Source organism: Haliaeetus leucocephalus, unplaced genomic scaffold (genome assembly GCF_000737465.1).
Source record: "Haliaeetus leucocephalus isolate CR32 unplaced genomic scaffold, Haliaeetus_leucocephalus-4.0 Scaffold204, whole genome shotgun sequence".
NCBI classification, from domain to species: Eukaryota; Metazoa; Chordata; class Aves; order Accipitriformes; family Accipitridae; genus Haliaeetus; species Haliaeetus leucocephalus.
This window is the reverse complement of record NW_010972640.1, coordinates 524532-550418: the sequence shown is the minus strand read 5'-3', so window position 1 is coordinate 550418 and position 25887 is coordinate 524532. Positions and strand designations below refer to the sequence as shown.

The window sequence follows — 25887 nt, the reverse complement described above, 5'->3', positions numbered from 1 at the left end:
ATAGAGTGGGATCAAAATATTGAAACATTTTACTAACCCATTGGCTTTTTTCTTTAGAATGTGCTGTACTTTTTTTCACAGGTGCAAACTGATGAGCATGGCTACTGTGTGGCTCTGTGTCCTCTTGGCTCTTATATTTTTATAGTTCAGTGTGATGTTCCTAGAAATGATTTTTCTCCCTCACCTCCAGAAACCTGCCATTATAGATGAATTACTCCTGATTTAAACGCACAGCTTTTTTTGTCGTCATTATGGTTTTACATATGTGCAAGGTGCAGGAAAGAAGATTAAGACTTGAAGCATGCCTCTTGCTTTTAACAGATGTTTCTGAAACATATTAAAAGTGCATGGAACAAAATAACTATGAATTGGCTGCTCTTGTGGAAATAAAGTAATTGAATGTGTAATAGTACATATTAAAGCTATAACTAAGTGCAGTTTGAGGGATTTGTTGTTATGAAGTAGCTTTTCAACAAGTTCTTGACCCTTTTCTGGCAGCAGTAGGAAACGGTACATAAATTAGTGCCTGTCTTCTCAGTTTTGTCATGCTTCCAATTACAGTGTACAGTATATGTATCCAGCATCACCAATCCAGTATATTGAGTCTAATGAAAGTAGGTTCTGTTGTCACCTGCCTGTGACCGATAGTCGAAGTGGAGATTACTTGTCACAGTTTTGTTGATAAATTTGTTTTCAAGTGTTTACGAAGAACTAGCCTGTTAAACAGTGGCTGATAGAATTTGAGATTCTTTGACTCAACATTCAATTACAATGAAGTGAAGTGGCAGTGGCTCTTTCCATGTTCTCTGTTAAATTAATTCTAATACAGCATTCAAGACGTGAAGTATAGCAGTCTGCTAGTAATGAGAGCATTGCTTCTGATTCTTCATTTAGGCAAAAACTCAGTGTGACTTTCCAAGTGCAAATAACACCAGCACTTACCATTTATGTGGTTTTGTGCAGGTTTCAAGTGAAACCTTAGTTTGAATAAATTGATTGCACTGCTGCATCCAGTTCATTTGGAAAAAAAAAAATAGCAGTCTTGATTATCAGAGCCTTTTTCATGGCTTGAAAGAAAGAAAAAGTAGTGTCTACAGCATTGGGTGTCCGTTTACTTTTTGTGGGGGAGAAGTTGGATCCCATTGGTGTTACTTGAAATGATGTTTTGGCTAAAGAATAAGATAAATAGAACTTCCTTGTTTATTGATGTTGTGAAACTAATTTTCAAGAAAGTGCAGAAGAATGTTGCTGCTTCAGAAAATTCTGCATATTTTGTTGACTTTCTTAAATGAACTCTAATATTTATATTAAAGTAACACATTGACCTTAACTTAGTGAAATACCTCTAAAGCTTTGCAACATAGTAGTTTAAGTTAATGCTGTTCAGTACTGATGTTGCTTTTCTTTCCCAGTGGCAAAATAGCAGGTCATCTCAGGTTGTAGCTGTGCTATGAATGAATCTTTGGCAAAACTTGGTTTCATAGCAAGTTTTGGTTGAAGCTTAAAGCATTGTTCTAAAATGCAATGAAACGCTGGGAATAGAATTTTCCTAGTGCTTGAGCTAAGTAACTAGAGCTTTTCAGCTTGGCTTTTCAGCATATTCTAACTGCATTTGAGAAGAGGCGTTTAAAGAACAGTCATTATAATATTTCTTTTGAAACGCTAAAAAAAAAAAAGATGCCAGCAATGAGTTTAGAAATCATTTTTTTTAACACTAGTCTTGGAAAAAATCTGCAATCTTTGTTTTAGAGGTTATTATAAACATTTTGACATGAGGCACTGGAAGGCTTTGCACGTTTGTGCTTCTGTCATTCTCATCCTAGTAAGTTCTGAGTTGGTAATAGCTGTCATAGGCTTTTGATTGTGGGGTAAGTGCTCCATTTTTACCAGCCTAAAAGCTTTGTCAGACTTTCGTTTTACAGCTATTTTATCTGAATGTTTTCATTGAGAGAAAGATGTAGTAGTATGGGTGTTATTACTAATCCCTAGAGAATCCGCGTGGGGTATGGATGTTATAAATGCTTCTGTAGGAGTTTGAAGATTTATAAGTTGCTAGTGAATCCACTCCTGTGTCAAGTTTTTCCTACAGTGCTTTTATGTGAGGGGTCTAAACAGAGTGGGAACTTGTTTGTCAGTGGGGCATTGGTAATCCTTGGTTGTTTTATAAAGGTCAATTCAGATTGCAGCCTTATGGTTTTGATTAGGAAGATAACCAATTAGTAGATAGAAATTGGTCTGTCATCTCTTGTCATCAGAAGTGTTTATTTTCAGAAGGATTTCTTCCCCCGCCCCCAACCAATTTCATTGTTTTTTTATGTAATATGGCTTTGTAAAACTAGTATAACATGATCTGAAAGCTCTGTCTGTTGAGATGGCAAAGGTTTTAGTCCAATGCTAGCGCTGATCTGTCAGTGTGGCTCTACTCAGTTCAGTCTACTGTTGTAGTGATGCAGTAGTATTTTGTTATAATAGAAATACTTTGGAAATAAAATTAATTATATACAATTAGGTTAAAGCTAAGTTCGTTATTTAAGCAGTATGATTTTTAAAACAGAGGAACTGTAAGCAAATGTATTCTTTGTCCTCTTCAGTGTTTGCATGTGTACTTTTTTAAAGACTACTGGGAAAAGCAATCCTGCTCATGTTCTGGGACCAACATCAGCCACAGCCAGATTGTATGTGTATTTCCTTTAACTAGGAATGATGTGTGTGTATTTACTGTCATTATTTTGACAGTAAAATCATTACTTCAGAAAGGTATAAGACACTAATAAATGTAATAGAAGTGTCTTCCTGAACGTGCATTTCAATAATAAGAGATCTTTTACTGTAGTCAGCAACACAAAATTTATGTGGCTGGAAAAAAATGTTTCTCCTGCAAGGTTAATGGCAATTTTAACTCCTGTATCTTGTTGGTGACGACTGATTCTTTTCTTCCCCTTGATGCAAGCACCTCCCTTCTTTGAAAGTTACCTCTGAAAAGTATGAAAGCAAAACCATCCCAAGCGGCATATGTGATTGGAAAAGCAGGAAGGGGAAAAAAAAAAAAGGAGGGTGGGGACAGAAGCAAACCTGAGCAGGTTATCTCAAAACTTACATTATTGAGGGAAATGTTGATATGTTGAAAAAACTTTATTCTGAGCTGAAATTTACTCCAAAATAAATGAGAACAAACTAAGTATAAATATAGCATAGCATGTATTATGCTGGTGTTGTCTTGTTGCTTTTTCTGTTTTACTGTTTTATACTGTCTTTTAAATGAAATGTTCTTCTGTAGATTGTGTCAATTGATGCTTAGTTATACTTCTAAGGTAAAAAAAACCCAAACTGAACTGCTGGGTGTCACTGAAAGAGGGAAACGGAGTTGCTGTTTTTGTCATGTGGTGGCAGGCTTTGTACTTTTTTGTTCCTTCTGCCTGGTTGAAACAGGAAACTTTTAGCTTCTCCCTTCCCTTATTTATGCAGCAGCAGGTTAGACTGCCCTGAGGAAAACTAGCGGGCTCCTGTTGTACTGCTCTAGAGCAGCACAGCACGAACTTCTAGAAGAGACTGTCATGCTCCATGTGGAACCTGTGATAGATGGGCACACATATATCTTCCTAAATTTGTCTGTGTTGAACTGTTAGGAGATATTTTCTGCAACATGGTTGTTATTTCTAGGAAATTACTTGTTTTCAGTGGAAATACGGACCCTGATTTGGTTTTTCTTTGTGCTTCCAGAGGACACATGTAATGATAATGGAAAATTTCTCCACTTACGTGTGTGCCAGCATGGTAATGAGTTGCCAAACTGTGTCTCATCGAATGAACTTTCATCTGTCTTGCCACCTTGTTTATCATCTGGCAAAAACTAACAAAAAAAAGAATCTATTTCTTATTTTCTGTTTTTCCCTTTATAACTTTCAAAAGTCAGCAAGGTGCAGCTGCATCATTTTTTCACTGTAGTATAATTCACAATACATTAATATGACATGTTTTTTCCCTAAAACTTGAGATGTTTAATATGCCTTTAACTTTTTGTCGTTCAGGATGGTGATGAGTCATCTCCAATTTTAACAAGTTCTGAAATTGTGAAGATTCCAGATCCCCAGATGTCTATGGTGAGCGTGCTCCGTGTAATGCAATCCATATTACAGTATTTTTGTTGAAGTTTTTGTAAATGGAGATGAAAGCTTGCCTCTATTGCTGTCTTCAATATTTAAAAATTCCAGTGGAAAGATATATTTGACCAGTTGAGAAATATCAGTGGGTTTGACTTTTTAAATTTTTTTTATTTGCTGCTGCTGCTAGATTAAAATAGAAGAAGTGGTTTAATGCTTGTGTTCATCTCCTCGTTTCCATACCTAGTGTGCTTGCTTCTGAGGTGTAGGAAAGCAGAGAAGGGGGATTGCTGGCAAAAGAGGTCAGAGGGTGGGAATATAAGGTAAGAGGGAGATGAAGAGATGAAATGTAGAGGATGGTGCAGTAACTCTTGGTCACTTCGTCTGTTAAAATATTTTCTCCCTACACTCTCTTGTATGTTGTCTTTCATGTAGACAGTGCCTAAGTACAGTTCTAGAAAAGATTTCCATTATTGTGGATGCCAATTCAGTGGGACTGGTATTGGCAGCTTTGGGAACCTTAATGTAAGTGGGCTTCTACTGGCAACACTGTTTGAGCACTGTGTAATCTAACACTGCAAGAGCAAGTCTGACAATGCTGAAAACTGCCTTGGCTGCTGAAATCTCATTGACACTGTGGCTCCTATTGTGGCTCCTACTGTTGCTAACATGGTATTAACAGTGGGAAAACTTTTTGAGATGTTTTTATTGCATACAAAGCTTTATACTGCAAACATCCTAAAAAACATTTATAAAGTGTCTAGCACGTTGTGAGTGCTGTCTAAATCACGGACATGTCGACTGAAACGCTTAACATTTTGCAGCAATTCACCAAAAGGCAAGATAGGGTTTGTAAATTATGTGAAGTAGAAAACCAAAACAAAACCTCAAAATCCCCAACAACCCTCCACATACTATTGAAGGAGGTTCTTCTAAAACAACAGCAACAAAAAAATCCAGAAGATGCTGTAGTTTTAGATGTGAATTTTAATTGCCATGCATTATTCAAGATACTGGTGAGTCTTTCATTTCAGTAGTAATTTTCTCTGGAGTTTTAAGTATTTATAAATACTGACTTACCCTCTGCGTTTAGGAGAACTTAGTAGAAAGCAAACATCACAAGCTTGCTCGAAGTTTAAGAAGTGGACCTTCTGATCATGATCTGAAGCCTAATGCAGCTACGCGAGATCAGCTTAATGTAAGTCAGTCATATGATGGCTAAATTCAATTTTATTAGGTAGGTTGGTATTAATATATGGTGACAATTTAAGGAAAATACAGTTAATTTCAGTTTATAGAAAGTGATTAATGAAGAAATGTTAGGTGTTTCTTACAAGTGCTTAGTTAGATGGGTCCAACTCAGGAGCAGAAGGTACTTGCTCATTTTTCTGTAAAACAGTTTTGGGGCAATAAGAATGCATATTGTGCACATATCAGGTAGGTGTTAATGGTGGTCTTAAAGTAACTGTGTGTGTTTGCCTACACTGCCAGTTCAACCACATAACTGAAGAGCATCACCGTCATAGCATGAGAACTTCGTGTTGTTGGAAAGATTTTTTTGTTTGTTTCTAGCTATTTTCATGTGTTGTCAATGTTGTGCTTTATCACAGTGTAGTCTGTTAACTTGTTAGTTATGCCTGCTCATGTTTTTAAACTCACTTTCTGACTGTGTATCTAATAGATCATAGTGAGTTACCCACCGACAAAGCAGCTAACGTACGAGGAACAGGATCTAGTTTGGAAATTCAGATATTACCTTACTAATCAGGAGAAGGTAAGTTGAATGATTTGAGAAGACTTATTTACGCAAGAGGTGCTTCGTCTGGCACTTGTTCTACAATGTCCTGTCCTTGCAGAGATACAGACCTTCAGTGTCTTAGAAGCTATTCAAGATTATTTTTTCTGCAATATTACTGATGTAAAAATTAGTGACTTTAATTTTTCCTCTTAAATCATGTGAACTGGCTATTACTGCAGCAGTCTGTCTTCAAACACTTTGTCAGCTTAAAATACCAGTGTTGCCAATTTTGTCTGCAGCAAATAAAAATTATTAAAGAGTAGCTTCTTCATCCCTTTTAGACAACGGTTAGCATTACCAGAATAAGTAGCAGCACACCAAAAGCCCGAAGTAAATTAAATAACTAAATAATCCCTCAGCAGTGACATTTTTAATGTAGTGGTAATGGTGGTAGAGCAGTAACCATTGACTTTACATTTTACTTAGAAGATAACTCAGCTGCAGTTTTTGGGGACATACTAAAACAATTCAGTGTTGTATTGTCACTTATATTAGTAAGGTTTCCCAGGTCTGCACTTATGTAAATACAGTCTGAATCTAGTTCTACCTTAACGTGAAACATTAATTTCTGAAATAATTCGTTTAGCCTGGCTTTTCACTGATGAATTGTCCAATGTCTTTCTATTTAGGCCTTGACAAAATTCTTAAAATGTGTCAACTGGGACCTACCACAGGAGGCAAAGCAAGCACTAGAGCTACTGGGAAAGTGGAAGCCCATGGATGTGGAAGACTCTCTAGAACTTCTGTCATCACACTTCACCAACCCAACGGTTCGGCGCTATGCTGTCGCCCGGCTTCAGCAGGCTGATGATGAGGTATTCATTGGTCTGTGGACACGTGAAAGTCAGGTGGTCTCAGGATTTTTAGTCTCATTGAGTACTTGAAATGTTTGCTACTTTTTAAGGTGTTTAAGTAAAGAATAGTGATGGAAAACGGAGGAAAAAAAAAAAGAAATTCACTGTGATGCTATTTATTGTAAGCTCTCTATGGAGCAAAGTCTTCACATTATTAATTGGCACTCATTGATAATTGTCTTAGTGTGAGCAGCCAGTGATAGCTGGTTTTGTCAAACAAGGTGAAACCACCATATGTTCTCCTCAGAAACCGGTGACAAATTTTGAATGTTATCCTGCATAGAAGTGCTTTGAACTTAAATAGTCTACTAAAAGATTTCCAACAAATCCTCCTGCTAAATTGAAGCAGTATTTCATCATACTCTTCTGCTAAAGAAAGTGAGTAGAAAAGCATCTGTGGAAATAAGGTGTTTCTAATTGTATACTGATTAGAATATGATGAGCTGTGATTTGTGAGTAGAGCCCACTTAATAGATGCTAATCTGTTAATTATTTATGTATTTAATTTTCTTTTGACAGTAAAAAAAAAAATACTTTGAAGGTATTTCCATAACTCTTGAATCCTTGGCAATCAATAGAGTTTAAAATAGGGAGCATAAATGTATCAAATTTTTGCAGGCCTACTTCAATAGCTAAGGTCATACTGCTTTGACTTGAAAAATGTACCTTTTATGAAACATTTAAAGGCAACTATACGGAGCAAGTTGAATAGCAGAGGGAAAAAATTCATTATAAACAGCAAGTGATTAAAATTCTATACTTCAATCTAAAATAGATCAGATATGTGGGGTTTTTTGGATCCCCAGCTATACAAGGGATTAAAAAAAAAAAAAAAAAAAAAAAAAAAAGAAGAAAAATGATAGTGCATAAGAGAGGAGAGAATCTGAATTCCTGGTACCATGGTCCAAATTTTATTCTTGAATTTTTTTCTTGGAGCCACAAACTGAAAGGTTTATTTTGTGGATGCTGGAAGCAAGTAGGACAGCTTAACTAAGGAGAACTTTAAAGTAGTAATTGCCCTTAAATATTTACTTAATTAGGACTTACTACCTTTGAGTAACAAAACATTAGTAGTGTGATAATTTAGTATCTTTTGCGAGTCGAACTTCATCCTCCACCAGTTTTTCTATTGTATATTGCTTGCTAGGGAGACCCCAATTTCCATTTCTGTGTAGGCCACTAAATGCAGACTAAATTCTCTATAAAATAGAATTTTGAAAACATGGAGGCCTAGTCAGCTTTGTCTGACCCTCTCAATTCACTTTAATTTTTTTCCTCCATGAGGATTTGCTGATGTACCTGCTACAGTTAGTCCAGGCATTGAAATATGAAAACTTTGATGACATAAAGAATGGACTGGAACCTAGCAAGAGGGACAGTCAAGGTTCAATGTCAGAAAGCATGACAACATCTGGAACTAACGGTGCAGAAATAGAAAGGTAAGAAACTTAGATTTCCAGTAGAAAAGCAGAAACATGTAACACTGTGAGCCCTCAAATTCTTTCTCCTTTTTAGGGACTATTGCATATTCAACATCCTATTTTATAATCTGAAGTGGTAACATTAAAAAAAAAAAATCTGACCCCTGAGCTTTCACAGAATGTATTTCCTGACTACAGATAGTTTACAGAGCAAACATGCTTAATCTTGAAGTTATGGCCTTTGACCTTACTGCACAAAAGGAAGACAACTTCTGGAGAGCAGGAAAAACACTGGCATTGCTTCCTTCTGTCCTTGCAAAAATTAGGATGTCTTCAACGAAGCTATATGAGGCTCCACTTCCCACTTGCATCAAAGAATACGGATCTAAAAGTCCGATCAGTCTGAAATAGAAATTTCTTCCTGCTCCAGCAGAAGAAGGTGTAGGGAGAGTCCTGTGAATGTAAAGGAGCTGGGGGAGCACAGTTTTTTATTCTTGCAGGAACCCAAAAGAAAGGCTGAAATATCTAATTAACATAGTATTAAGCAAGGTGCAAACAAACTTGGTTAACTGAAGTCTCCTGTGAATATTTAATACAGATTTCCAGGATTTTTAGTCTTAAGCTTCAATGTCTAATCCCTTGTATCACTAGGATATACTTTTCGTATTACAAGTATACTGCTTTTCACTGATCTTGCTGCTAAGCTGTACAGTGGGTATCCTGGCATGTATGGTGTGTTTTGAGGCTGCAGTGACGCTTAGATGTTAGTAGAGCTGTTTGATTACTTCCTTTCAGGTAAATTTGCTGTGTGATAATTTTGCCTTACAAGCACTGGGTTTGTCTACTCTATTATGTGTAATTGCATTCCAGAGATGAGTGCTTGCAGGTGTTGTGTATTAGCAATTTCATCTTAAGAACATTTAAAAAAAGCTTATCCTGAAAATGCGGATTTGCTAAATTCCCATCTATGTCTGCTTATTTTTTTATGGAAGATGAAACAAAATGCTAAGTTTCATGTAAGTGAATGTCCTTCAAAGCCATGTGTAGCTAACCAGGGACAGATTTTTGCCGTTTTCAGGAACTGCAGCTGTCAAAGATGCTGTTCATGCAGTTTGTTCTGAAACAGGGTTGAGATACTATCTTCAAAGTTACTTCTCGTCCAGTTTTCTGAATTTGTTATGCTGTGAAAGTGAAATGCATTGCTATTTCCATGCATGCCCCCTGCTCCCCAAGTAAGAAATTCGAATCATGCCAATTACATGCTTTCCTTATGTAGTTCCCAGATCATGAGTCCTATTCCACCTGTTTCCTCACCACCTCTTACTTCTAAGACAAAGGAGTTTGCAGACAGTGAAAACCTTGATGTAAGTCAAATGCTTTACCTTCTGTTTTTGATACTTCTTTAGTGACCTGCTACTGGTTTTAGTTTTTGTTTGTGAATATTTGAATCTTTCTACTGTATCTTGCTGAATACTTAGAGTGCTCAAAGAATATAAATGTAAACTAAATGCTAAGAAAATAGCAATAGCTTAACTGATTTTTTTTTTTTTACAGGCATCTATTTATGTACATGGTCGCACTATCCAAAATTGGGGGACTGGGCACTGAATTCTTCATAAAATTAAAGTACTCTCCTTAAAGGAGAAAATTACTGCAAAGACTATCACATGCTGATTAGATACTGACAACTGCATGTGTTTGAGGTGTTTTAAAGCAGGTTTTTTTAAATGGAAAACAGTTATCCAAATGTTTTAATCTCTGCAATCTGTTCTTCCTGTAGCCATATTCTTTGGCATGGGTGTCATCTTTTTTGCACTTAAGTGAGACGCTGTATTGATTTACATCTGCCAAGGATTATACTCAATTTATACCACAAGTAGAAGAGTAATAAGAATGGGACTGGAGGGAGGGAGAGATAGAAGGTAAAGATGGTTTGAAGGAGTCTGATTTTAATGTAATGTGCAGTTAATTGGTCTTTGAACTAAAGATCCATTTTCTGTTGCAAATCTTCCTTTTTGAGTCTCATTACTGCATGGAAAATACGCCTCAAATTGAGCATATCAGTAAAGTTACGCATATTTCTTGTTAGTTGGAATATTAAACCTTGAAAAAGCAGCTAAATGCTGTGTATCCTCTACAGATTTTTTCTTTATGTTAAAATGTAGAACGTCTTGAAGATTTTCACATCTTCTGGATGCAAAACAGGGTAGCAAATCCCTTTCAGGGTTGAATCTTACAGCAATGGATAATTGCATAGGAAGAAAGTGTAATATACTGTAAATAGTAACTTTACATTAAAGATTTATTGCTGGAGAACATATGTACTTTTGACATGTTGGTAAATATATTACTGTAATAGCAGACCTTTTTTTACTTGTAGTGTTGTTGCAGGATTTGGAGTAATATTAGAACTAATACGATTTAAATATTAGGTTGGATTGGATTCAGATTTTAGAAGGAAATGCATCTCTCAAAATGCCCTGCAGTTATTTGGGGTTTTTCCTTAACTTTGTGTGTCTCTCAGGTGCTTAGACTTCTTTACAACTTAATTTTGCTTTTCTTAAATCCCTTCCAGCAAGACCTTTGCACTTTCTTGATATCACGAGCATGCAAAAATTCCACGTTGGCAAACTACTTGTACTGGTATGTTAGAAACTATTTATTCATACTGTATCAATGTCTAATTGAAATCACAGCTATAATACCCAGAAGGATGCACAGCAAAAGATAACCTGTCTTGAGAACTTGAGAATCTCAGTTTCTCTCAGGATGAAGTAGTGGATTTAAAAGAACATGCATTTGAACAGAAAAATTTGTAACAGGAGGGCGCTGGTGGTTTGTAGGGCATTAAGTACAGTGTTCTCTCCCCCCCCCCCCAAAAAAACCCTAACTGTAGTTTATAAGTTGTCATTCAAATTGTTTATGGTGGTGGGGTGGAGTTCCTCTTCTGCTCTGCTTTTCTGTTTGGTTTGCGTTTATAGTTTTTGACAGTGTTGGCTAGAATACTGAAGTTATGCACTTTAGTATTAATCAAGAGTGTACTTTAGGAAGGTTCATAAAGCACTAATTCTTTTGTGCTGATCTAATTTTTTTTTAGATTCCATTTGTGGGTATATTATGAGCACAAACAAAATGTCATTGCAGATGCACGCTTTCTTAAGGGGGAACTTTAGTTGTGAATAGTTCATTTAGATAGTGGAGAGGTACGATTACTTAGGTAAGGATCTTGTCTCATTTCAGTGGTTTAAGAAATAAATTAGATGCCTAAACCAGTCATCTGCATGCCTTCTGAGTAAGCATTTGCAGGTAGGAATTATCTCATTTGAAGGAAGCTGAGATGAATAGAGCTGTACTCTGAAGGTGTGTGTGTATATGTGTATATGTTAATGTACATACATATGCGCATGTACACAACACATACAGCTATTCATTTGTATATACGCATGTATTTTAAAATAGAGAGCGTAGATGCCTTTTACATGGCTAAACTTAAGTCAAATGATTTGCATTTGTATCTTTTGTAGATGTATCTAATAATTAAAAATACTAAGACCCATGATCATATGTTAATGTACTATGAATATTAACCACAGATAAGTCATGAATTGGGAACAGTGTGATATGTGATGCAAACCTACCAAACTGTTCTTATAAAATTCTTAAAAGAATCCTAACCTATGCTAAGAGTGATTCCATTTGTCTTTTTAAGTTTTATTATTTCATTGCTTTTTCAGTAGCTTGAATTTAAGATATTTAAGTGCATGATTTAACTACAGTTCCTATTGCAGTGGCCAAAGATAATGTTTGGCTTCAGAATAAAGTGCTATCAAATTTAAATTATTAAAATAATTGCAGGCTGAATTGATGTGGGTAGAAGCCAAATGCTTGACTTAATCAAATATTCTTCATTAAGATCAGTGTTAGTAATTAGCTTATTTCTACCCCATGGATAGAAACTGTGCACTTAAATTTTGGCAACATCTCAGTCTACAGAAGGTTCAAACGTACAGAACTTTGAAGTTTTTGTCTTATGACTTTATTAAAAAAAAAAACAAAACCAAAAAAAACCCCAACAGACAGACAAACCACAAACAAAAAAAAACCAACCCCAAACCAACCACCAAACCAAAAAAACCCAGTCAATTTATTCTTTGTTTTCTTTCCAGACATCTCAATTTCTCAGTGACAAAATACAAATGTTGCAGCCACTGTTTCAGCTGACGTAGCCATAAATCCTCTTGGCTGCTGATCAATTGCTTGTTTCAACTATCCAGACACAGCATGCACCTAAAATAATCAATGGAAAAAGTACAATAACCCTTGAAAATCAAACCTCCTGCTCAGTCACTTGTCACTGTAAAGCTATCCTATCCTCATACTTTAACAGCAGCTACAGAAGTCAGCTACTGCTTTTTTCTGTCTCTTCTTCGGACATACAAGACACCTATCCGAGTATGAAGCATTACTCTTGCTCCTTGTTTCAAGATAGCTTTGAGAAACTGTCTAGGGCTTTTAACAAATGAAGATGAAAATGGCATGTTTCAATTCATTACTTCCTGTTTTCCTTTAAGTTTTGGTGCACAGACTTTTTAAATATGGACTTATTTTTATGCACATATTGCTGCAATCTAATTTTGTCATTTTAGTGAGGGAATGATGTAGAGCAATTTATTACCAAAGTCCTAGAAGTAATCTTTAGTTACAGATTTCATTGAGATAATACTCATGGAATGAGTTACATATGCCTTATTTTAATGTATATAATATATTGTGTATTTAAAATAAGACTAGTCAAGTCTGATCAGCTGCAAACGACAGTCCTCTTATTTGTCCCCCAATCATTCAGTTGTAAAGAGATTCTGAAAAAGTGCATAAGGAGGGGTTAATTCTAGCTGCCAGAGTAAAGTCCAGATGTGTGTGTTTGTATGTGTAGAGTCGCTTTTGAATTCAAATTCAGTGTTTTAAAATCGACTAACTTACTAATTTTTTCCTTTTTTTAATAGTGGGATTATATTTTTTTTTTTTTTACTGGGTGGTGCTAGGAGATAGATTGATCAATGGAAAGAATAACTTCCGTGCATAGCTACTTTTTGATAATAAGTGCTGTGAACAGAAAGATGCACAAAAGCATTCCAAACAACTGCTTAACATATAAATTTTCAGTATAACCATCCCAAGTTGTACTGTTTAAATCTTGTACCTGAATCCTAATTTTAGAAATGAAAACTTATTTTGGAATGTAGAATTTGCAGAGCTGCTTCAGGACTAACACCATCTCTTCCACCATTGCTAATGGTAAAAAGGGAACAGGCAGGGTGAGATTCTTCTTGGTTTTGCAGGTATATTTGAATAACAAGTTTGCAGCCACTACAGTGTGTAGAGGGTAGTAGCACAGTGGAACGCCTGCTCCTCCCATGTGTACTGCTTGGTTGGAGTGTTCATGTGATTTGGACTTCTGTCTTGTCCTGTTTGAGTGATGCCGCTTCATTGCAAGTAAAAGACCTCAGAAACTTTGATAGGCTCTCATGATCCAAGTGGGAATTTGTCACTATGCAATTTTGAAGAGTTCACCTGTTGGTTGAGATAGCAATCTCATTCAAAGATTGACTTTATTTTTAGTTCCAGGCCTATAATACAGGGCTACTGTATTTCACTCAAATTGTGTAGCACCAGAGTACAGCATAACTTGGGTTGTTTTTATGCTGCAGGTATGTAATAGTGGAGTGTGAAGACCAAGACACTCAGCAGAGGGACCCAAAGACTCACGAAATGTACTTAAATGTGATGAGAAGATTTAGTCAGGCTTTGCTGAAGGTAACGCCTCTGCGTAAGGAAATACATAGTGGTTTGGGATAGTCATTCTTTAAAAAGACATAGGTGTCTAGGAGGATGACAGTTTTTTATGTCATAGGTATTGAAATTTTAAAAAAGCTTCTGCTTTTGCTTGAATTTTGAATGTGTGGTAAACCAAAGAAACTACTGCAAAAGAAAAGAACAAGTATTAGGAACTCTTTCCTGTGTTTTATTGCTTATTCCTGTTAGTAACCTGCTGGGCCTAAAATCCTCTCTCTTGTGTAATCAGTCTACTTTATTTACTATTTCTTTATTGGAAGCACTTGTCCTTGCAGAGTAAATTGAGACAAGACACCTATCTTTTGAATTCACAGTGTTGTTCTGTGTATCAGCAGCAGAGGGTGCTGGAGCAGTGGGGAAAAAAGCAAAAACAAAAATAAAAACTTTTGTGAACTGCAAGCTATAACGTATAGCAGATGTGCAGTCTTTCCTGATTTTCATGTATCTCACACTTCATACTAAAATTCTGATTTTAGGGATGTTGCTTAAATCTGACTCTTATGCTTCATAAGATTATTCCATGTGCTTATCCTTACTAACTTATTTTGACTGTGTGAATAGGTTTGTCATGCATGACTGTTCACCACTGAAATTGTTGATGCAAATTGAAGTGCACTGCTGGTCAGATAATTGATTGCCAGCTACAGTGATTCTGATTGTGTTTTACAGAAAATACCTTTCGAATTGACAGGAAATTGATCATTATTCATTTACCTCTTAAAAGCCCAAAGGTCTAAGAATAAAGGAATAATTTCTAGATAAAATAATTACAGAACAAAGAACTAATTTTGTTTCTTTTAATTCATTTAGGGTGATAAGTCTGTCAGAGTTATGCGTTCATTGTTGGCAGCCCAGCAGACATTTGTAGATCGGCTGGTTCATGTAATGAAAGCAGTGCAGCGTGAAAGTGGGAATCGTAAGAAAAAGGTAACTAAAGGATTGGAAAAATTATCTTTGGCTAGAATTTGATAATAGGAATGTTGGCTTTTAACAAAAAATTGTTAGCACTGAGATTTTTAACAGATGTCCATCTGTCCTGTAATAACTTTAGGTAACTTGAAACAAACTTTGGAGAGGTTTAGATGGGTCAAAGTTCCAAAGTGTTCTGAAAGTTTGTAGATGAAAAACAGAAGAGGCCCTTGAGAAAAATCTTGCGATACTTTGGCAAAAGGAAGATGGGGGAATAATTGAGTAGTTGAAGATACAAGAGTGAACAAGTTGTGGGGGATGTGGGAAGGTAGCAGAGGTTATTGTGGTGTGAGAATTATGCCAGGATAGATAATGAAATTTGACTAGCAGCAATGTTTAATTTGTTCCAAGAGCCAGAAAATTATTCTTTTATAAGGAACTTTGCCTTCTGTTGCATCTTTTGGAAAGGGATTTCTATCACAGGTGCGTTTTAAGAAGATTTGTCCTTCTTAGTTAAAATATTTTAAGTGAACTTGACAGATGTGTATGTGGAGGAAGCAGGAAGGCCAGAGGGATTTCTATTCATGTTTGGTTTTTGGTTTTTGTTGGTTTTTTTTCTTCTGACACACATCAGTATTTTTAAACATGTATTTTTCAGTATAATGATTGTTGTCACCCTTCTTTAAATCTGTGGGGTATATTTCTGCAGGAAAATGAAACACAAGTATTGCATCATTGTTATGAAATTTTGTGAATATTCTATGTATCAGTAATAAAGGTGTAATCACTAAAAGAGGAGGAGTGTTTTTCAATTCGTAAGAATATATTTCTTTCTTGTGCAATACATTGGTAGCATTCTGTCATGTAGTCTTTTATAACTGCTGGGATATTTCTGTAAAACTAAGAAACAAATGGCTTTGGTTTTTCAATTAAAATCTAGCTAGCAGCAGTTAACCACTAAAAGTATTCCTAACAGTAGTGGGCTACCTTGCTGTGTGTTTTTGCCTGTAATATTCAGTAAGGGAAAAGGCTAGAGACTTTTATGTATTCAACCTTTATTATGTAGGGCACCAAGTGTAAAGTACTTGAAAATTGACTGGTATTGTGTTTCTGGTAACTACAGTTGTAGGAATGTAGAGCAAGCCCTGAAATCAGATCTGTGCAAGCTGTTTGCAATTTGGTTCACTGATGGTAGGGATCTCCTTGAGTTCAGGGATTTAAATGATCAGAGCTAAAGACTTGAATCCAGTTTCTGAAACAGAGCTAACGTTTGGTACTGGTATGGAAAACAAATTATCCTGCTACTTGTACAGGTAATTTATAAATAAATTTTTGTATCTGTTGTATCTGGCACTTAAAATTGCTTGACTATACTCAGACTAGATGGAGTATTTGCTTCCTTATTCACATTACTGCAAGTGGGGAATTTTTATTTCACTGGATTTTAAGAGTGAAACCTTGATTCTTTGGGAGAGTAAATAATTGAATAAATTGGCTATTTATTAATAATACATCCATTGTTAAAAGACTGTTTAACTGTTTAACATATACCTAGTATGTGTTTTATGGTTGTGGGTTTTTTGGCTTTTTTTTAAAACGAGTTTTCATTCTTTTATTCTTTCAGAATGAGAGGCTTCAGGCATTGTTAGCAGATAATGAAAAGATGAATTTAGCAGATATGGAACTTATTCCACTTCCTCTGGAACCTCAGGTGAAAATTAAAGGGATAATCCCTGAAAAAGCCACACTCTTCAAGGTAAATAAGATATTCTGAATAGCTGAAATACAAACAAGTCTTATGAGCACTAAGCTTAGAAACATCAGTTTTAAAGATTTAAAGGGGCTGACATAGTCGAGGCAAGATGTAACTGTAACGTGCTCTTAAAGTGGTTAAACAAGTCTATTTTCTTTGTGAAACTCCTTTTTTTCAAGTTAATGTGCAAACTTTAAAGCAGGTTTTGTAAGAATGATACAGTTTATAAAGTTTATGAAGTCCCCAAGCTCAAGGCATGCTTCCTAGTTCAGAATTTCTCTGAACTTTAGTTAGATGGTATTCAATAGGAATACCATGTATGATCAGAATCATACAAATCAAGTCAGGTGTGCTGGATGTCAGCTAGATGTACGTGTCTATTACATTGGAAAATAAAACTGTTAAATTGGTGGAGACTGGAAAGCAATAAGGTGGTCCGTTTCACGCAGTTGCAGTGGGCTGACAGGTAGACCCTATATCCCTATGGTTGATAAGTCCTTAAACCAATCTGTAGCAGTTGCTTGTGATCATATGGCCATCCCTTAATCTAGTTAATAAACAGTTGAAAGGCCTGGGGTTATTTTTCTTCCTATACTACTTGGAATCTAAGTTATTGCTTGGAATGTGAGTTATTACCTGTGTCCGGTGATGTAGAACCTCTTTATAAATTTACTTTCAACTCATATAGGTGACTGTGATCTAATTTTAAGATGACCAAAATGTGCTTTATGAGTCAGGCCTATGTCCAGGAGGCATTCTCTGCTAGTTAAAAAATGTACAAGCTGCTGTGACAACCAATGTTAATCCATCATCTCTACTAGCTCATAATTTTATTATGCCCAGTAGTTTCAAACTTTGGTGACTGATATAATTTGTGTTTACTTAAAATCAGAGATGAACATTTTTGCATAGTTTTCTACCAAACCATCTCTTGGTTTCCCAGCTTTGGCTTGCTTCTTTATATACCAGTTAGTCTCTTTGAAGAGTATGCTTCTTCAATTGCATGCTCTTGCACCTCAGGTTGGAGGCAGCATTGGAAAGATGTTGTCATGAAAACAAGATTTTGCAAACTTGGGTCAACTTTTAGCATGACTATGTTGTAAGGGTTGGGGGAAGAATGTTGACAAAAATACTGCTGGAACAGCAACTAAATATTTCTTATCAAGAGTAATAGCTTAACTTGATCAGGACAAACTCAAGTCAGATAGTCTTCTACATATTGGTCTACTGTAGCAATGTAGAAAACTTAGGACCAAAAATCTGAGATATAACTTCTTTCAAAATCGGAGATGGTTTTGATTCACCTGATTTTGAAAGGTTACAGATTTCTGTTTAATCTCTCATTCTGTACTGTTGGATAAATGACTAATTTTTGGTGCTCTTGGACATGACATGGCAGCTTTTGTAGGACTATTTAAAGAATAATTTTTCCTTTATTTATCAAACTTAATAATTTTGAAACATTCGTTGCATGTGAAAATCTAATGTAACTGCTCAAATATTAAACTCTGTATCCTTGAATATTTTTTTTGGTTTTGGTTTTGATGGAAGTGACTTGGTCAGTTGCAGTAGATGAAATAATTCATGTAGGTAATTGATTCCCTTCAACCCATTTTATGCAGAGAAATTGCAAACAATTAAATTGGCTTTCTCAAACAACAAAGTAAAAAGGCATTTTTGCTTTTACTAAATAGATTAAGGAAGCAATTAATTGTTTAAGATGTCTTGCCCCTAGCATTTCTTTGATGTTTATCCTATAATTGTGTCTCTTTTTGATCTGGTCAGTTTAAATTTGTTTTGTTGTGACCTTTTGCATAGTGCTTCTGTGTTGATTGGAATTACATGCATACAAACAAAACTTGAATACTTCTGTCCTTTCTCTTCTGCTGCTGGAGAGGGGGTGTGGCAAGGGAATGTATCCTTCACACTCCTTGCTAAAAAAGGAGGAAAGCCTTAAGGGGGTTTTGGTTTTTTGTGGTTTTGTCTTTTTTAAAACATGCCTAGATCACACTTTTGGTAACTAGAAATGGTATGTTCTAACTGTTTAGTCCTAAACAATGAGGAACTGCTTTTAGAAGCTTTAGAATTGCTTCTTTTCTACCAAACTGGAGGAATAGCAAAAGAGCTCTGGTACTCACTGCCACACTGTTGGTATTCAAATGGGACTATTTTAAACCTTTTTGTAACTGAATTTGATACTTGAATGCAATGACCTGATACTTGCTTAATTCACTTCTTATCTACAGTGCAGTAAACAAAGATTTATATTTTAGAACTCTACTGTAGCAACATGTTAATATGAACCAGTTTAGTAGAACAAGTTTCCTTTTCCAGAGTGCCTTAATGCCTGCTCAGTTATTCTTCAAGACAGAAGACGGAGGCAAATACCCTGTAATTTTTAAGCATGGTGATGATTTACGTCAAGATCAACTTATTCTTCAGATTATTTCACTCATGGATAAGGTGAGAAATATTAATCCACATCCTTGCCCTTCTCTGCTCTTGATTTTCCTTGTCGAGAGCAAGACTGTTAAAACCTGTTAATGCAGTTTACGTTGCAAATACATTCCAGGGTTCTCAGATCTCAGGTGGCTTTTTTCTTTTCTTTATAGACATGCAATGATCCTGTGTAGATTTAAAAAAAAAAAAAAGTCAAACAGGCTTTTACTCATTACTAATTTAAATGAAGAACAGTGGAGATCAATGTCCAATACGCATTGGTTTTAGAAGTAGAAGCTGCTTTTCTGTTGCATTCATCTTTGCTTTTGTGTGTTGTTTTTTTCCAGCTGTTAAGAAAAGAGAATCTGGATTTGAAACTGACACCCTATAAAGTGCTGGCAACTAGTACAAAACATGGTATGAATACTTTTATTTCCTAAATATACGGTATTGGGAGGAATCTTCTCCCTCGCTCATAGACTGTGTTGTGACACAGTATTTTCATGAGATGTTTTGCGTAGTATAGCATTCTAAAAAGGAGCTCAAATGTGTAAGAAAATCTTGTTGCAATAGAAGTCATGGAAGTAAACAACCTGAGTGACCACAGTATTCCATAAGTGACTCGGGTATCTTCATAAAAGAAGCCTGGTCTGGATTTTGGAGTATGTGACAATCAGTAGTCTTATCTTTGCTGCTAGCTTGCTGTGTGATCTTGGACAAATAACTTTTAACTCTCCTATTTATAGATCTTTGCATGAAATGGAGGAAAAAAACGAGACAAAACAAAATCAAACTTGACTATGTTTTTAGAAACATTCTGGATAAATATTTAGAAAGCCATTGATTTACTTTCTCTTCCCATGAAAACCTGGAAGAACAGACCTTCTGCAAGCTAATTTGGCGTTAATGACAAGTTGTTTTAAAACCACTGAAGGGGGAGAAAATTGGAACAAAATGGTTTTTTTTCTGATGAGAAGCAGCTGAATGAAAGTGTGTATTAGTGTTGTCCTTTAATAAACATGCATTATAGAGTAGCCTGAAAGTTCTATGCATTGGAGATTTTTCTTTTTTTTGGTTGTCTTCTGTCACAGGCTTCATGCAGTTTATTCAGTCAGTACCAGTTGCAGAAGTTCTTGCTACTGAGGAAAGTATACAGGTACGTGATGCGGGATTTTTAAGTCGTCTCCTGATCAAACAGTATAAATTGCAGGCTTAGGTCTCATACAAAAGTCTTTAGTCTCCCACTGATTTTTGTATCTGTTGTTAGAAGAAAAAATATAGCTTGAAACATAAGTATATTCACAGCAAATGTTTTACTTTAAAAAATATATACTTAAATCACCACATGAGTATCTCATGTCCTAAAAGTAATACCATTTAAGTAATTAAAGTGTAATTTAGTTGTGATACTGAAATTATGGCTTTGCTGTAATGATGAATGGTAGGTGCCTGACACTTTTCTGTACTGTTTTGTTAAGTGTTTCTGTTGTTCATGTGATAGTTTTGGCTTGATACCTGGTCAAAGTATGTTTAATAAGTTTTTTTGATGGAACAACTAAATAGTTTGTTCATGTAATTTCTGAAGTCTGTTTCCCTGCCATAGTGGCTGTATAGATACTGTGTGATATTTTTTTCTTTTTTTTTTTTTAGCAAACTTTCTGTAACTGTCATGAAATTGAGTAGGGACACATAACTGAGTAGTGGCACACAAAATTCATGCTAGTTTCAAGCACAGTACACAAGCTAGATAGCAGAGTTCAGCTGGTTGAGATAAATATAATTAGATAAAAATATACCAAATTGCCTTATGAGAGAGATAGCTAATAAGTGGTTGTTTTTTTTTAATGAAAACACAGCATGTTTATGTTGGATTCAATTTGTCACAGTACCTTTTTTCTCTTTTTTCCAGTTGATAGTTAAGTTTGTATGTGTTCATAGCTCAGTAACTGGGAACCAAAGTAAACAGCTCCCAGCTACTATAAACTACATATATTAAAAATACGGAGATTAAAAAATGCTTGTCACTTGCCATTATTGTTTGCTTAACAAATAAGCATATCAAATGCTTATCATTTATAAAAAATGCTTATCATTAGTCAGACAATGACTGGCATCAGGTTGCTTAAGTTTCTTGAACTTTTCATTCTGTAAAGATGGTGATAAGCTACATCTACACATTCAATAATCATACAGTTTAGAAAGTGTTTTCTTGGCAATCCTTTGTAATCTTGGAAACATAGTACTCATATTCTAGTTCATTGGATGTTTTTATAAAATAATATATTTAGAAATGCTTGTGAAATTGTAATTTTGCAATTACTTATAACATCATATTCCAATCTGAAATGGGTGCCCCACTGTTTTAGTTGCTGTGCAGACATAAGGAGCAATTCTTCCTGTGAAGAATTGCTAATCTAAATAGACAAGACGCCAAAAGAATGTGATCTGCAATTACTTCACAGATCAATGACAAAATCCATCATAGAGCTCAGATTTCCTGTGCCCAAAGCATGATAAAATAGCTGGGCATTGTAGACCAAGGAAATAAAAACTAAATGAACATTTTTAGGTGTTGTGAAAGTTTGGTTTATTCTTTTTGTAAATGTTCATTTTGGGTGTCATAGCTCTTGTAATAAAGATGGCTACTGTATATAGATATTAAAAAATGTTTCACTTCTAAAAAGAATTAAAGCAAGTAATCTAATATGGGCAGGTAATGCAGATCTGCGGGACAGAAAAGGTGTTTTGATGTTTGAGTGTTATTTACCTTCTATCAACAATCTTGAAATTACAGTTTATGTTTTAGAGGTATTTCTGTTCTATACTTGACAATTTAGCATTTGGATGGTCTGAAGTATGTGTGGGTTTTGTTTAGTTTCTGGTTTGGTGGTTTTTTTTTTGGTTTCATTTTTTAACATACAGCATGTAACATTTTGGAGCACTGAAAGTACATCTCACTATAGTACCCTGTTAAGCAGTTAAAAATTTCCTTCCACATTTCGCTTAGGGATTTCATTTAACAGAATCTTTACTCTGACAGCTTTTTTAACATATTTCAGAAGGGCTTTTTTTTCTGCAAGCAAAGATAATTAAAGCTTTCTCCAGGCCTTAAATCTCTGATACACATTGCAACAGGAGCACTTTTCAAGCAAAACTTTCTTAAATTGCCTGCAGGTACCTTTCTTCAGTACCATCTCCTCTTTTTTAAGATTCCCTTCATTTTTTCCATTATGATTTTAGTTACTTATATGTCATCTAGTTGCCTACAAAGCTCCTCTTCCAGTGCTTGCTTAGATTTGTGTTTGCTTACTGGAAGAAGCTTGTGCTTAGGCTTGGATTTAATTTAGTTACCTTTCATCTCAGTCAAGGAAGAAAAAAACAGTTTTCTTCTGAGCGGTGGGAAGGACTGTTTTGGCCCTGTTCCCATTTCACAGGAAATGTGAAGTTTCCATTTGATGACTTAGATTTTCCTTTTAAATTCAGTAGTGGTTTGTTGTATTGAGGAATATGGAGACGTATAGCAATGATAAACCTTGTAAGAGAGTGTGTTCCAAATGTAGTTACTAATCTGGACTGTTAGTCCTGTTTTAGTTTTTGTTGATCTGGCCTAAACAGTTTCCTGTGGAAGTATTTGCACTCATAGTTATTAATCAGTAACTTTTCAATGCATTGTTAACTTTCTGAAGCTGTTAGTAAAGAAAACCCGCTTTTCAGTTTGAACTTGAGATCTGTTTCTCTTGAGTATAGGAATGTGATGATTAAGACAAAATAAAGCGATATGAAATTAGATCTTACTAGTTTTTTGAGGAGTTGTTGTTAGTTTACTACAGATTGTAGTGATGGCCATTTGTGGTCTTGATTTAAATCTTTTTTTTTCTACCAGTTCTAAAGATCCTGTTTCAGATCATGTGGAATAACTAAATATGTTGATGACTTCCCCTCCAGAACTTCTTCAGAAAACATGCACCTAGTGAGACTGGCCCTCATGGAATAAGTGCAGAGGTGATGGACACATATGTTAAGAGCTGTGGTAAGTTACAGTCTTACAGTTGGTAACTTCATATCTGAAGTATAAAGGACAGGGTAGATGAGGTATTAAGACATTTCACGTCAGATGACTGCAGATAGGGCACTACGCATGTACTTGCTATCAGAATCCCTGTGAAAGGAATGGTTTTGAGCCTGGCATGTCATACGCAATTCCTCTCCTTAGCCCTCTTTTTGTTCTCTTTAAAGGAGACTAGAAGTTAAATATTCTTTGCTTTCTAGCAATAACCTTGCCTCCGACCCTTCCACTTCATGAGTTGGGGCCTTTATAATTCAGGGAGATATAAGCATTTATATAATAAGAAATCATCTGTATTTGAGGTGAAAAATTTTTATTTGTTTTTAAAACATCAAATTTTTTTGGGGGTGAGGCTACATTCAACTTCTTGTTCCATTTGGATGACAAGAAAAAGCATTAGTGTCGTTCTTGTTCAGTAAACTGGTGGCAACGTTAACATATCACATTTGCTGTCCATTAAATGAAAAGCAACTTCATCCTACAAAAAAAAAAAGCAATTCAGTTGTTGCTCCACAGTATCTTCTCCTTTCCCCTTTGCTTTCTGATGGCACAGTCTTTAGAGCTGCTTCAAACTGTTCTTGTTAGTGGGTGAAAGTAACAATTAAGCAGTTCACTACTTATCACTGTCTGGCTTCCTGCTTAGCTTGTGAATACTGCTGACGTATACATTCTGATTCATATCAATGTCTAATGTTTGTTACAGTCTTCAGTTCAAAATGAGTACATTCATTTTGCTCAGAGCACTTCATCTTCCTTTGAAGTATCTTGATCCCAATATTGAATGAATTTAGGCTTTTAGTGTTAAGCGCATGATTGTGTAGTAAGAAATTAAAATCTAGGCAGTACTGAATAAACTTCAGAGTTTCTAATCTGTTACTTCAAATGTTCTTCACAGTGCTGACAATCCTGATTATTCTTCATCAGCACCACCCCTGCCCCAGTCTCTATGGTATATTTATTACTAATGAACAAGAACTGAGATAATGTCATACACTGTTGTTAATTGTGTGGAACTTGTTGCTCTCCAGGAAAGATATTGATGTTTACAATTTACTTGTTACAGCTGGTTATTGTGTAATTACTTACATTCTCGGAGTTGGAGATAGACATCTGGATAATCTTTTGCTAACAAAAACAGGTAATTCTTTTTAGCAGTATAATTTTATAACAGCAGTTGTTTAATTTCTAATGTGTTGGTACTGTTGTGTTCCATTTTCCTTGAGTATAACCCACTGAGTATTGTAGATTAGAATATATATTTTTAAATGTAAAGTTATATTGTCTCATCTAAGGTAATATTTGGTTCAGTGAATCAAAGTTTAGGTTTAAATTACTAGTAGTGTGAAACGGCAGCTGAAGAATAAGAAAGCAAGTAGATTAATTGCTCTCTAAATACTTTAGTAGGCAAGATATGAAAAAATGTGTATCTGATATGTGGTTTTGATGTCAGTTTAAGAGCCATTTATACATCTGTAGGTTATGGAAGTCTAACTTAACCTCAACACAGACATGTTTATAAACACTGGAGTTTTTGTATAGTTTTCAGTTGGCTTATTTTACAGTCCTGTGTTCTACCATCATTTTTTACACTGAAAGCTGGACCTGTAAGTTGTTTTTTGTTAAACACAAGAATTTTCTTGAGCGATGCTACCTTTTTTGAAAGTAGTATGGACATAGTATATGGTAAAATTTGACCGCCTTTACCTAAGACCAAGAAACATTTCACCATTATCTTAAACTTGGCTAAAATCATAATTACATTGTTTTTTTTCAGAACTCTTGGTGTGAAGCTGGAAAAAAGAATGCATTAAAAAATACTTGTAAAATGACTCCAACCCCAAGTATCCTGATTGTTCTTTATCAAAGCATTTAATTTTTCATTAAATTGTTACATTCCTGTTTAGTAGCTTTTTTAAACATGCTATCAGAAAGCAAATTCAAGATTTACTAGTGGGATTCTAGTTGTATTTTAATAGTTGTCAAATAATTCTGCTTTATGTATGCTATTCCAAGTACAGTAGACGTTTAGACAAGTATTATCAGTAGTCATAGGGAATTAGGTATAATCTTGATGATTTTACTGAGATGTCTGTGTGAATTCTTGTCTCAGATTTGACTTTCTTTTAAACAAAGTGGTTCTGTGAACTTTCCAGGTCTGTATGTTTTTCTGAGAAATTTACATGATAAGTCCCAGAAGTGGGAACATAATGTGAGACCTGTCAGAGCAGGATTCACTTCAGCATTTTCTATTCCCTAGGAATCTTGTGTTCCTGATGAAGCCAAGCCACTGCAACAAAAATCCAGTAGTTGAGCTGGCTGGACCATTCAGCTCTAGTTGAGATGATATATTTTTTTTAAGCCTTCTCTAAAAACAAAGAAGGAAATAGACTCTTTAGTGTCCTGTTCATTACAAATTCACAGCTGGGGGAGAGAAGGTAGTAGAAGTTACTGTTTAATCAAGTTCATCCTTTAGTTTGCAGCAAAAGCCATGTATCTTGAAAGTTCAAAATAGCAAATGGGCATTTTGAGTCTCCCTAACTTGTTTTAAGTTTTTTTTAATGTTATTTTTTGTTGCCATCTGTATGGATTAATAACAGACCAGGTAGAGTGAATAATTCTAGTGTTTCTTAATAAATAGAAGATTTCTTTACCAGAGGAAATGAAGGATTTGAAAATTAAGCTACTTCAACTATT

At 35.3% G+C, this 25887-nt stretch overlaps 1 protein-coding gene across 8 annotated transcripts in view; it reads left to right on the top strand.

Moving 5' to 3' along the window:
- Window positions 1-25887, top strand: part of PIK3C3 (phosphatidylinositol 3-kinase, catalytic subunit type 3) — an 81079-nt gene that overhangs the window by 15356 nt on the left and 39836 nt on the right. For 4 of the 8 annotated variants that reach the window (XM_010566083.1, XM_010566080.1, XM_010566084.1 and 1 more), the window contains 16 exons: window positions 4029-4100; window positions 4536-4625; window positions 5194-5298; window positions 5782-5874; window positions 6528-6713; window positions 8037-8191; window positions 9450-9537; window positions 10698-10816; window positions 13882-13987; window positions 14837-14953; window positions 16560-16691; window positions 19023-19151; window positions 19475-19544; window positions 20219-20283; window positions 23073-23157; window positions 24257-24331. In XM_010566083.1, coding sequence (XP_010564385.1) covers window positions 4029-4100; window positions 4536-4625; window positions 5194-5298; window positions 5782-5874; window positions 6528-6713; window positions 8037-8191; window positions 9450-9537; window positions 10698-10816; window positions 13882-13987; window positions 14837-14953; window positions 16560-16691; window positions 19023-19151; window positions 19475-19544; window positions 20219-20283; window positions 23073-23157; window positions 24257-24331 — 1687 coding nt within the window. Of the gene's footprint in view, window positions 1-4028; window positions 4101-4535; window positions 4626-5193; window positions 5299-5781; window positions 5875-6527; window positions 6714-8036; window positions 8192-9449; window positions 9538-10697; window positions 10817-13881; window positions 13988-14836; window positions 14954-16559; window positions 16692-19022; window positions 19152-19474; window positions 19545-20218; window positions 20284-23010; window positions 23158-24256; window positions 24332-25887 lie in introns of those variants that run through there. The other 4 variants (XM_010566081.1, XM_010566085.1, XM_010566082.1 and 1 more) reach the window with 4 other exon arrangements.